Genomic DNA, 12,203 nt, shown 5'->3' with positions numbered 1-12,203 from the left:
ATCTTTTATTATTTTCAATATTTTTGAATTGGAATGTGGTTATATATATATATATATATATATATATATATATATATATATATATATATATATATATATATATAAAATAATATAATACAAAATGTTTCCAAATATAAAAAAATAAATAAAAAGATATATATATATGTGTTTTTATATACTTAAGTTGGGATTTTTTGCCATTAATGCGTTTAAATATTTACAACACAAGAACAAAAACATTCATTAAACAAAAATTTATTTAATATTCCATTTTGCTAAAAAAAAAAAAAAAAAAAAAAAAAAGATTAAAGTTTTATGGAAATTAAATAAAAATAAATGCATATTTGCTGCCGGGTTTGAAAGATCTGGAATATGGTGCACTATATATTAGAAATAATACAATTAGAATGAATTAATATTTAAAAGATATTTCTAGATTTTTTATTTTAAATATTTTTTAATTGGAATGTGATGATATAAAATAATATTCAGTATGTTTTCAAATATTTCTTTAAATATATATATATATACTTAAGTTTGGATTTAACTTTTGTTTTTGTCATTTATGCATTAAAATATTTACAACACAGCAATGAAACCAAAACAAAATGCATTTATTTTTTCATTTTACAAAAATAAAATCCAAGATTCAAGTTTTATGGAAATCAAAGAAATCTCAATTCATAATGGCTGTCGTCCATCACAAGAATCCTCCATTACAAAACAAACAGAAAAACCCTGTCACATGACAAACACCAAGCAAAACCCCTGCAGCATCACTGTACGAGTCTGTATGTGATGTAGCGTCCCGCCGTTTCACTGGGCCGGATGATCTTCACCACCTGTTAGACACGAGTCAGTTTACTGCTCCACCTTCAGCTCAGAGTCACACCAACCCTCCTCAGACTCACCTGCCCTCGTTTCAGCCCGAAATACCGTGCCACAGGATCACTGGACTGAATTCTGGGTAACTGTGTCTCCTTGAGCTTACTGTTGCAGTCAAGAAAAGCGATTAACAGAGAGGAGCCAAATACTAATCAATCTGCTGTTCACAGGAGAGGTTTGGGGAAACCTGTCGGGAAACAACCGCTTTCTGCAGTTTCGACTGATACTTTTAAAAGTATCACTTCACACACATGCTGTTGCTATGGATACTATCTGGCCAGCAGCTCTGTCACTTCCTCTCTCGTCATGACGATGTGTTCAGGGACCAGCTGAAGGAGAAACACAGAACCATTTATCAATAAATTAAAGATTTCCTGTAGAATTAAATTGCATGAATAAAGAATTGCGTAGAATACATTTCTGTGACCTGCCGACTGATTTTTGTCAATTCTGATTTTCTTTCTAAGAACTATAATAAACAGCATGTACAAACAAAAACATTATTTTTCCAATGTAACATTTATAATATAAATTTTTTTTTTACATTACAATTTTCCCCAAACTGCACTAAGTTACAGAATGTTCTCTCACTCAAACGACAACAATATATATTTAGTAAAAATATTAAATATGTTTTGTGCTTGTGTTAACATTAAGAATGAGAGACAAGATTATAATTTAGTAGTTTTTGTTCTTTTAAAGGATCACAATATTTGTTAATATAACAAATCTCAATGTGGTTTTAAATAAATAAATAATAATAATAATTAATATAAAAAAAAAAAAAATATATATATATATATATATATATATATATATATATTGTTTTAAATAATTTACATTTAAATCAATATTTAAAATATTTGTATTATACATTTTTTTCTAATAATTCGAATGAGACAAAATTTAATTTAGTACTTTGTTGTTTTTTTAGAGCAGATTTAAATTTAACAATTTCCAATATGATTTTTAAATAAATAATAATATTTACAATTTAAATATTTATAGTAATATTTTTTATATGAATGTTTTTAAATAACCTATTTAAAATATATTATCTAAAATATTTTTGAGCTTGGGTTATAATTAAATTAGATTAAGAGATAAAATTATAATTTAGCACTTTTTGTTCATTTAACAGCAGATCGTAAATGTTCAACGTCCCAGTTTAAATCACAAAATATTTGTTAATATAATACAAATCTCAATTTTATTTTATTTTTATTTTTTTTTATTTTTTATAATTAGATCTTATACAATTAAAATAATAGAATAGAATTATGGATATTTTTGCTTCTTTTTTTACTATAAAAAAATAAAGATTTGTTTTTTTGATAATTAATAAAAAAAGTAAGATTTCCAGTTTTTTTGTTGTTGTTGTTGTTTTTGCATGCAACACGTCACAATTAGTGGAAAGTGTCTCACCTCGTGCTCAGTGATGTTTATGAGCAGCTCTTGCTGTAGAAACTGTTCCAAGATGTATTTCGGTGCCATATCAACCAAAGACTGCAAAGCCATCAGGTAAAACAGGTCAAGTGATAAAAACATCTAATCAGCTGTGTTTGAGGTTTCAGGTGAGATCTTAGTCGTACCTGTTTAGCAGAGGGTGTCATGCCCGTCTGGACGACGATAACGGCCCGAGTAATGTTTTCTTCCTGCATCCGCTGGCAGTACATCTTAATGGTCTTAATGCCCACTTTCATCTCCTCTGGTGGTTAGAAAGCCCTCAGATAAGCACATATGAAACCTTCAGCGTCACTCAGACTCCTGCATCACATCTCACCTGGAAAGAACACAAACATCTGGTCGGTGGGGTCATCATTGTGGGCCACCAGCACAGTGAGGTCTGTCCGTCTGGGTCGACCCTCGCTGGGCCGGTCACCAAACTGACCTTTGAACTCATCCAAGGTCTGGTCCAGCTCATCTTGGGTCACCAGATATCCTCGATCGTGACAGAGCTACAACAACAAGACCACATTCATGTTCATTTATTGTGCACTATAAATACAGCCAAGCATCCTGAAATTTAAAAGGCAGCTTTATATTTTTATGCATGAAGACCCAGTTTATGATGTGAAAAATGTATTTGATAAATGTGTAAAATATAATTAAAAAAAATTTTCCATTATTTTTTTTTTTCATTCACTGAAGTGATGTACTTCTATGTATTTATTCACATTTTTTATTATACATTTTTATTTACTTTAAGAATTTTTTGCAAATATTTTAAATAACATTTTAAATAGTTATTTAAAACTTTTTTTTTTTTTAGTGTTTTTCTCTTCCAATCTGTTTGAAAACCCCTGATCTAAAATGTGTTAAATGTATACTATTCTCATTATTTTTTTTACATTTACATTTTTTAAAATGTATAAAACCCCAATTTAATATTATAAATAGGCATAAAATATTATTTGGAAAATATTTAGTTTACTCTTTTCTATCCACTATAGTGCAGCACTGCTTTGTATAATTTATTTCAATTATTTTGATTTACTTAAAATCAATTGAACTTGTACTTTATTATTATTTCTTTAATTTATTCTAATGTTTATATTCTCTTAATTTTGTGGATTCACGTTTTATATGCGAGTTTATATACTGAATCTCGCCAATATTACTATCATTTCACTTCCCTTAGCCTGCATTAATAATTTAATATAATTTTAGATTCGTTTCTTGATCAATGCCTGCGTAAACGATTTGACTAATGACACGCTTCTTTTTGATCTGATGCCCACGTGCTTAATGTAAACAACTAGCAAACGAGAGTTATAAACTCAGAAGAGCTTCACACCTGCATTATGGTCTTGCGGATTTTCCATAATCGATAAGTTTCCTCCTCATCATCCATCAGCGCGTCTGAAGATGCTTCTCAAACAACCTGCTTTCAAACTCCGCGCACTTCCTGTCATCAGCCACGTGCTCACAGAGGAGACGAAGGACCCCATATTTAAAATCTTAACAAATGTAAAGTTTTATATTTTTTTATGAATATAGAGTTTCTGAATAAATGAGAGATGATCTGTAAACTGTGGCGATTTTGTGTATAAATCTTTAAATATTTATTTACCGTTGGTATAGCATAAAGCGTTTCTGATTGGCCGATGCTGACAGAAAAGGCGTGTCTTGACAGTAAATGGGCGGTGCTTCGTGCCGCAGTATTATATGGTTGTTTAGCGGGCGCTAGGGAGCCAGAGCTTCGCTAGAGCCATGGTAAGATACAAGAAAACACCTTCACCTGCTGGTTAACCAGTGTTTAGACTAGTTTGTGTTGTTGGACTGCTAGTTAAGTAGGTTAAAGCACGGCTGGTTTATTTGTAGCTCCTGTGTGTCTCCGCTAATTCACTCCGGTGGAGGAACGTTAGCCGTTAGCTTTAATGATGTAGCGTTAATCCGGACTGTGCCTTAAAAGTAACATTTATATTTGTTTTGTTAGTGTATTTTTACCAAAACGCCTCCGTTTTGTCAGCAGACGCAGATTTAGGCCTGGTTTGTGTTTAGCGTTATGGTTTCGAATTTAATCGCGTGGATATAAGTAAGGAATCGTCAGTGATAATATCATTATATTGGTTATATTATTAAAAGTAAACCTATTAAAAGGTTTGTTATTAGTTTTTAGATTTGTTATTTATTTTTTTAAATTTAGATTAATCAATTATAAATTATTTATTTGGAATTTTATTATCCGTAGAATTTAAACGATTTTTATTATATTTATTTAGGTTTTATTTAATATAATCAATGCATGTTTCCTAAATTCACCAATGAGTGCGATGCATTTTTTTATTGTAGGGTCTTACAGGTGCATTAACATGATCTGAAAGATACGACATCATAATATTAGCATGCAACATACAGTATAATTCCCTCCAGATTGATGTATAATGTGATTATTAAAAGAACAGTAGGATGTTTATGTATTTTCCTAAGTGTGATAAATCCTGTGGGACAGCTGTGTTTTCTGTACAGATGGATATGCTCTATATAAAGCTATATCACTATATAAAGTGTGTCTAGCTCACGATAATGTGGAAACCCAAATAAAGTGGTATAAAGTTTGTGTTGCATGCATAAGCACAGAATCACACAGAGTTATGTCAGAGGACAAAGTTGACTTATAATGCTGTCTCACGAGGAAGTTGCATAATTGTTTTCTAGCAGATGACCGTGCATCATTGTTCTCAGTGTCTGATAGGATTGGCAGACACTCCTCATGCCCCTTGACCTTTGACCCCTCTCTGTTTATTGCAGTGTGCCCAAGCCAACGATTGGCAGTCGGCCAAATCCATTTACGAGTTCTCAGCCAAAGACATCGATGGAAATGAAGAGTCACTGGAGAAATACAGGTGAACAGATCACTACATTGATTTACTACATTGCTTTACTAATGCTCATATTTAGGGATACTGGTCTGAGTGATCCCCTTATGCAAAGTATTATTTCAGCAAACTTACACTTTTTTTTTCTGAAGGTTTTCTTTAGCAGCGGTCTTCACCTACACTATCCTCCTAAAGCAGATCTTCATTGTGCTTCTGGTTGTTGTTCGTCTTCGGCTGAGTGTAATCTTGCTCTGTGACCCTGGGTTGCCGTGTCTGAAGTGTGTTTGTGTGTGTGTGTTTCAGGGGTTATGTGTGCATCATCACTAACGTAGCCTCTAAATGAGGTAAGACTCCCGTAAACTATACTCAGTTTGCGGAAATGCACGTCACGTATGCTGAGAAAGGTTTACGGATCCTGGGTTTCCCCTGCAACCAGTTTGGAAAGCAGGTATGTGCAGGAATTGAACGCCAGTGTGTAATGCGTTATATACTCTCTTCTGCATACTAAATATTCTCCAATGCAAGATTTTAAATAGTGGGGTTGTATGAAATAGTGCCGCCTCATGACTTGATTACGTTGCATGTTTAATGCAGTGAGTGGCGTCCAGTTTGCTTCTCAAAATGTATTTTAATTTGGCTTTTTCTTCATGTTTTGTGTAAACCTTGTCAAAATGGTAAAATTGAAATCTTTAATACTGCTTCAGGTAAAAAAAGGAATGTCAATTAAAGCATGTTGCATTATGGGATACAGTATTCCATGCATACATACAGTAAGATGAGCGTTCTGTGCAATGCATGCATGCTTCAGAAAAAGGAAGACGTTTCTGTTGGATTATATTGTGAATTAAAGCCCATTCAGTCCTGAACGCTTGTTCTGTACGAGCGCTCACTGTCACGACTGTAATTAGGTCAAGCTGCAAGAGGATTATGTTATTGTGGGGTGAGATTTAATCGTACAACAAGAGATGCAAAATAAATGTATTTGCATGATCAGTTTCATTTAAAATTAACACTTTTTTTTTTAATGTTAATTTTATTTTAGTTTTTATTTCCAATCAGCAATTTTTGTGCAGTAAATGTAGTGTTTTTTTTTTTCAAAAAAAAAAAAAAAATTATTATTATTTATTTATTTTTATTAATGCCGCTTGCTGAGGCATTAAAAGTAAAGTTGGCATCCTTTTTTAAATTTTCTTTTTTTTTTTTACAAAAATAGGCTAAGTAATGTATTTCGCTTAAGGAATTAATGTATGAAACATTTGGTGCTATTATGGTTATTAATATTACAGTGTTCCTCAAACATTATGATTCAAGTTCAAATAAAATTCCCGTCTGACTCCCATAGAATAGAATGTTCAGTGTTCAGAATGTTACCAGTGGTGATGATATCATCACCATATTTGCATATGGAACTTCAAATGCCTTTGATCTTTCCTGCATATGAATAACCATTTATAGCCACGGTATCGATTTGGAGTCGTCAAATACTGGTGTTCTCCAGATTGAAGACCGGTGGTGTTCTGTCCAGGCAGCTTTTCTTCAGCGTTCTCCAGCTGTGGTGTGTTTTTACAGGAGCCTGGAACAGAGGCGGAGATCAAGGAGTTTGCTAAAGGCTACAAGGCAGAGTTTGACCTGTTCAGTAAGATCGAGGTGAACGGAGACGGAGCTCATCCGCTCTGGAAATGGATGAAAGCGCAGCCCAAAGGCAGAGGAACTCTGGGGAAGTGAGTGTGACTGCTTCATTATTCATATTTACTCACATTATTCTCTAATGCAGATCAGCAAAAATATTGAATTAAGATGCAGGACTGTGCAATCCTTGAATATATGGAAGTTGACATTTGTACTTGACAATAAAAGTTTAAATTTACTTCTATTTATTTTTTTCCACAGCAACATCAAGTGGAATTTCACTAAGGTAATTGTAGATTTTTTTTTTTTTTTTTTTTTGCGTTTTTTTTTTATTTTGGTATGTTCTCTGATTCTCTGCCCTAAAATCGTAAACTTAAAACTATTGTTTTTGTCACAGTTCCTCATTGACAGAGAAGGTCAGGTCGTGAAGAGGTACGGACCCATGGACGATCCAAGCGTAAGTCAACGAAGAATAATTTCACCCACAAATAACATTTTGTCATCTATTTGTTTAAATGTATTTGTATACATTTCAAATATTATATAGAAAAGTTAATATTTTTAATATACAATTACATTGTATTACATTTATTTGTTTTGGTTTCAAATTATTAATTTCTAATATTTTAATAAATTAATGAAAATTTAAATTGATATAATTGTATAATGTATTTGTTTTAGATTTAAAATGTAAAAAATTTGGCAGATTTATGAAAAATTAAATGATTGTTTTTTCAATTACTTTGTGTTTTAAATGTATTTGTTAAAAAATTATTTATAAAAATTAAACTATTTTTATTTATTATTTGTCTTAAATTAAAAAATCTTAATTTCTGTTGTTTATTTTAAAAAAATGTAACTTATTTATTTGTATTCAACCTATTAGTATTTTAAATTGTATAAAGATGTATAACTTATTTAATTTTTATTTTAAAAAAAAAGCAATTACGTTTATTTTATTCATTGTGCACACAAGTGTATAACAATTAAAGATTAAATACCAATGAAATCCCATGTTTTATTTGTCCCTTTAGGTTGTTGAAAAGGATCTTCCCAAGTACCTGTAGCCCTCAGGATCGAACCCGATCTCCGTCCCGTGTGTCTGTAGAGGCCGGTCTCCTCTCTGGACGATGGCTGGACGTTGGCGTGTGAAGCCCAGATCTGTGACGGCCGTTCCTCAAGCCTGTGCTCAGGAGGGGACGGCCTGATGTCCTCCGGCGTGTATTTCTCTGGGAAAAGCCTCCGATGTCCAGCCTCGGGAGCAGAGAGGAGCTCCAGTCACCATGCACTGAATCACTGAAGAAGGTTTTCTGATGAGCAGCTGTAACGATTAAAGAGTAGCATCACCACTTTCTGTGTGGCCGCTTCTTTTACAGAGAATGCATGTTTATCTTTACTAGACTGAGGGATGATTTTCAGATTCAGTCATGTCATACATCTGAATGCAGATAAATTGATCATATCATATGTTGAAAAAAGTGGTCCAATCCACATCAATTTATAAAGACCCCAATTGGTTAATGTAGTATTTAAATTCCCATTAAAGGAAAAGTTAACCTAGAAGTTAAGTTTTTAATACATTCAGACGTTCACAGTTTTCTGATGATGGTTAATCTTAACATGATATGCACATTAACATATTTATCATTTTTCAGAAAATGTTTTGGTTTAGTTTAAAACCATTTATTTTTACATTTTTGTGTTTAGTAAATTATGCATTACTTCTGCAAACCTTGAATTAACTTCATAAATTAATATACATTTATTTAGCAGACTCTTTTATCCAAAGCGACTTACAGTGCATTCAGGGCAGGTGATCAATTTTTACCTATCATTAATTTAATAAATTGATTTAAATTAAGTACAATTGTGGCTGCTAATAAATTGTATGATAAGCGTCCTGAACGTGTGTGTGTGTATGTATATGTAGGTTTTAGGTGTGTTGTAGTTCCAGGGTTATCCAGTAGAGGGCATCCGGTATTTTCCATTAAAAAATTGCTGAGTTATTTTTTTTCATCGTCATATTCTTCTAAATATTTAATTAATTTGACTTATTTTTAGCTTTGAAATGCCTTAAACCTACAATTGTTTGAATTATAGTTAAATGAAGTGGTTTTATGCGCAGTCTATGTAAATTCCTCCGTGGCTGACGGCTACTCTGATGACGTCGCAGCTCTCCGGGCCCGGTGACGTCACTGCTGGCGTAGCGGATCGTGCGCGCGCGCGTGTGTGTCTGTGTGTGTGTAGACTCGCACACATTTGATCGAGCGCTGTGCGGCAGACTCAGAACATGACGCGCGCTCTGTTTCTCCTTCATTCGATTCGTTTCGACGCTCGACGGCTCGTTTGATCGTTTGATCCGGTCCCGATGGAGGGAGCCGCGGCCGGAGGATGCTCCGCGCTGCCGGAGGACGAGGATGCGGTGGTCGGTGCGGGATGCGGGACGGATGCAGATCTCGGTACGCGGAGGATCTTTTACATGCATGCTTGTCTTTCACATACGGGTCGATTTAATGCAAATTATTTGCTTTTCCATAATTGAAATTTTATTTATATATATATATATATATATATATATATATATATATATATATATATATATATATATAATTATTATTTCATAATGCAGTCATGTTGGAAGTAGCTGACAGTGCCAGGTTTATGAGGACGGTAATCAAACAATACTATGGTATATTCCCATTTCATTCAATCTGATTATTTTACAGCCATAGCACTTCTGTTCTAAGTGCCATAACGTTTCGATTATTTATTTTCAGATTATTTCCATTTGCTGTAAGAACATGTAAGAGTCACAATTTTACCATGGTATATAGCAAGCAGTCTGATAGTATCTTAAAAAACCGTGGTTTTACCATCTGATCACTGAATCATGGTACTATCTATCTATATATATATATATATATATATATAACTCTTATGTCACTTATGCATATATATTAGTTACATATATTTCACTAATTTTATTTCTGTATAGTAATACAACTATAGACAATTAACATTTGTACATAATATACAAGAGAGGAAAAATATTTAAACAGCATTTATATACAAATTAATCTATATACAATTACAATCTCACTTTTTACCTTGTTTTGTTTTGGTATGTACCATAGTAGTGCCATTTAAATACCATGAGTTATGAATTTCTGTGTTTTGCCACATAATAACAAGGGTCAGTTTATTTAATCTCCTGTACAGTTTAGTGTAGATGGATAAAGATTGATTTGTTCTTATTCATGAATCTTAATTATTATTTCATAGAAGGTTATTATTGGTGCACTCAGAGCGTGTATTTGTTGGTTTATAATGTGTGTTGATATTGAATGTCCTTCAAGTGCAAACTCAAAGTCAGTCCGAGTATTAATGCTGAAGAGTGTTTCCTGTTCCTGTAGAGCGTCCTGTTGAGGACACACAGACAGCGGGTCTCTTTCAGGTCCTGTGGGCTTGATTTTAGGGCTCTGCTCGGCTGCTAATCCTGATTTTAGCCGCAGTTTTCCGCACTCAGCATTCCTGTTGATCACGGATTCAGACCGCGTGCCACCGTCACATGATCGTCCTTCTGTCTATTGACATCCTTTATTACTGTAATGTTCAGATGATAGCTTTACAGTAAGATAGCTCTAATGAGAAGATGAGGAGACTCAATGGATGTCACAGTTGTGTTTCATTCAAAGAAAGACATCAGATGTTTTCTCGAAGAAGAAATGAAAATGCACAAATACAGTAAAAGAGCAGAGCTGTAAATGGATATGGAGACGTCTTTTGAGTTCATGCATGAGATCTCTTGCTTGAAAGTGCAACATGTACGAATCAAAATGAGTTCTGAAACTCTAGAAGAGACATAAACAAAAGGACTGAGGTGTTTTTCCCAGGAGGAACATCTGAGAAGCGGGAGACCTCTGCCATCGCTTCCATTAGCTCTCCATTGAATCTCCTTCCTCTTATGAAGAAATGCTCCCCTGCTCTTTTACATGTTCTCGCGTGTTTGGAGGAAACGTTAGATCTGTCGCTCACTGATCCCGATCCGCCCACGTCAAACCTGCTCTCAGATCAGATCTCATCCTGAAAAATAAACCTCACGTCATTCCGTCCAAGATCACTGTCAGATCTGCACAAATAAATGCATTTAAAGCTCTGTAGAAGCATATCAGGGAATCTCAGGAAGGAAACTGGCGTTTGGGATGCATTATGGGAGGAAACGCATCAAGTATGTGTTGCTGAACATGTTCCAGGAATCAGAAGTTCTGGTTTTTGTTCTCAGCTGTCTGGTTGATAATGTTCTAGTGATCCAATACAGAACTAAACAGTTAGTCTTTTCAAGCATATAAAAATGCCCTTAAAATCAGACACTGATGTTTATGAATATTGCAACATTTCTTCCTCTTTTTAAAAGCTGATTTAAAAGTCTAACACTTCACTTCAAGCCTTTTTTTTCAATGCATTATCAAAGTATATTAAATGCATTAATTTGATGACTTATGCACATTTTTGCATTGCATTGCATCAATTTGCATTGATTTATAATATTTCATAATACTTAATAATGCATTATAACACTTATTCATCGTCACACCTTTAAATACAATGCAATAAAACATGACAAACAAACAGTTTTGGATGCAACAAGGAGTCTGCATATATCATAATGTACTTAACTTTGGTTATTATTATTTTTTCTTGAGTCTCTGGGGTATATTTGTAGCAATAGCCAAAAATACATTATATGGGTCAAAATTATAGATTTTTCTTTTATGCCAAAAATCATTAGGATATTAAGTAAAGATCATGTTCCATGAAAATATTTAGTAAATATCCTACCGTAAATATATCAAAACGTAATTTTTGATTAGTAATATGCATTGCTAAGAACTTCATTTGGGCAACTTTTGTTATTTGATATTTTTTCTTGATATTTAGATTTTTTTTTTTTTTTTTTTGCACCCTCAGAATCCAGATTTTCAAATAGTTGTATCTCGGCCAAATGTTGTCCTCCTCAAAAACCACACTTCAATGGAAAGATTATTTAATCAGATGCTGTATAAATAATTTATGATATTTATCATAAAATATATAATGAAAATATATAATGCATTATAAATTTATGAACAACCGCATTGGCCCGTTGAGTAAACTAATGTGAACTCAGGCGAAGGTTATTGTAAGATCTTGAGACGTAAAGCATCATTAAACAAACTGGATTGCAGTCCCAGCCTCAGGGGTTTGTTTTTAAGAAGGAATGCAGTTTAGTGATTTGTTCTGAGTTAATCATAAAGCTAGTTTTCTGAAGAAACCGTGCTGCTTTCATCACATCAGCCCTGTTTATACGAACTGTGAGCTGTAGATTCT

The 12,203-nt window shown here is 33.3% G+C and overlaps 3 protein-coding genes across 8 annotated transcripts in view; 2 read left to right on the top strand and 1 right to left on the bottom strand.

Moving 5' to 3' along the window:
* Positions 1-595: 595 nt before the first annotated feature.
* On the bottom strand, positions 596-3,888 carry LOC127938332 (DNA-directed RNA polymerases I, II, and III subunit RPABC1). 3 transcript variants are annotated; one of them, XM_052534884.1, is made up of 7 exons: positions 3,683-3,888; positions 2,777-2,843; positions 2,478-2,593; positions 2,311-2,391; positions 1,156-1,214; positions 912-990; positions 596-842 (listed from the first exon to the last, which is right to left on the bottom strand). In XM_052534884.1, exons 1-7 carry the CDS (start codon positions 3,737-3,739, stop codon positions 777-779), a joined length of 525 nt encoding a protein of 174 aa, XP_052390844.1. In that variant the 5' UTR covers positions 3,740-3,888; the 3' UTR covers positions 596-776. The 3 variants fall into 3 exon arrangements, with proteins under 3 accessions (XP_052390844.1, XP_052390839.1, XP_052390849.1); XM_052534879.1 differs by having other exon boundaries at positions 2,669-2,843; positions 3,683-3,854; XM_052534889.1 differs by lacking the exon at positions 3,683-3,888 and having other exon boundaries at positions 2,478-2,668.
* A 118-nt stretch (positions 3,889-4,006) lies between these two features.
* Positions 4,007-8,185, top strand: LOC127938347 (phospholipid hydroperoxide glutathione peroxidase-like). The gene is made up of 7 exons (XM_052534905.1): positions 4,007-4,101; positions 5,140-5,234; positions 5,511-5,655; positions 6,777-6,928; positions 7,098-7,122; positions 7,234-7,293; positions 7,871-8,185. The coding sequence occupies exons 1-7, from the start codon at positions 4,099-4,101 to the stop codon at positions 7,901-7,903; spliced, it is 513 nt and encodes a 170-aa protein (XP_052390865.1). The 5' UTR covers positions 4,007-4,098; the 3' UTR covers positions 7,904-8,185.
* An 868-nt stretch (positions 8,186-9,053) lies between these two features.
* Positions 9,054-12,203, top strand: part of LOC127938287 (phosphatidylinositol 4-phosphate 5-kinase type-1 gamma) — a 44,036-nt gene continuing 40,886 nt past the window's right edge. For 2 of the 4 annotated variants that reach the window (XM_052534802.1, XM_052534810.1), the window contains exon 1: positions 9,055-9,295. In XM_052534802.1, coding sequence (XP_052390762.1) covers positions 9,205-9,295 — 91 coding nt within the window. In that variant the 5' untranslated portion in view covers positions 9,055-9,204. Of the gene's footprint in view, positions 9,296-12,203 lie in introns of all 4 variants that reach the window. The other 2 variants (XM_052534792.1, XM_052534835.1) reach the window with 2 other exon arrangements.

The sequence above is a fragment of the Carassius gibelio genome, chromosome A2 (assembly GCF_023724105.1).
Source record: "Carassius gibelio isolate Cgi1373 ecotype wild population from Czech Republic chromosome A2, carGib1.2-hapl.c, whole genome shotgun sequence".
NCBI classification, from domain to species: domain Eukaryota; kingdom Metazoa; phylum Chordata; class Actinopteri; order Cypriniformes; family Cyprinidae; genus Carassius; species Carassius gibelio.
The sequence above is the reverse complement of the archived record's forward strand: the minus strand, read 5'-3'. Positions and strand labels throughout refer to the sequence as shown.

What these genes read in the sequence shown, in the direction of transcription:
- LOC127938332 (XM_052534879.1), bottom strand. Translation starts at nt 3,739, where the DNA reads ATGGATGATGAGGAGGAAACTTATCGATTATGGAAAATCCGCAAGACC. An exon ending in TCCGCAAGACCATAATGCAG is followed by an intron (nt 2,844 to 3,682) that starts GTGTGAAGCTCT and finishes TTGTTGTTGTAG; the next exon opens with CTCTGTCACGATCGAGGATA. An exon ending in ACAGAGCTGCTGGCCAGATA is followed by an intron (nt 991 to 1,155) that starts GTATCCATAGCA and finishes TGACTGCAACAG; the next exon opens with TAAGCTCAAGGAGACACAGT.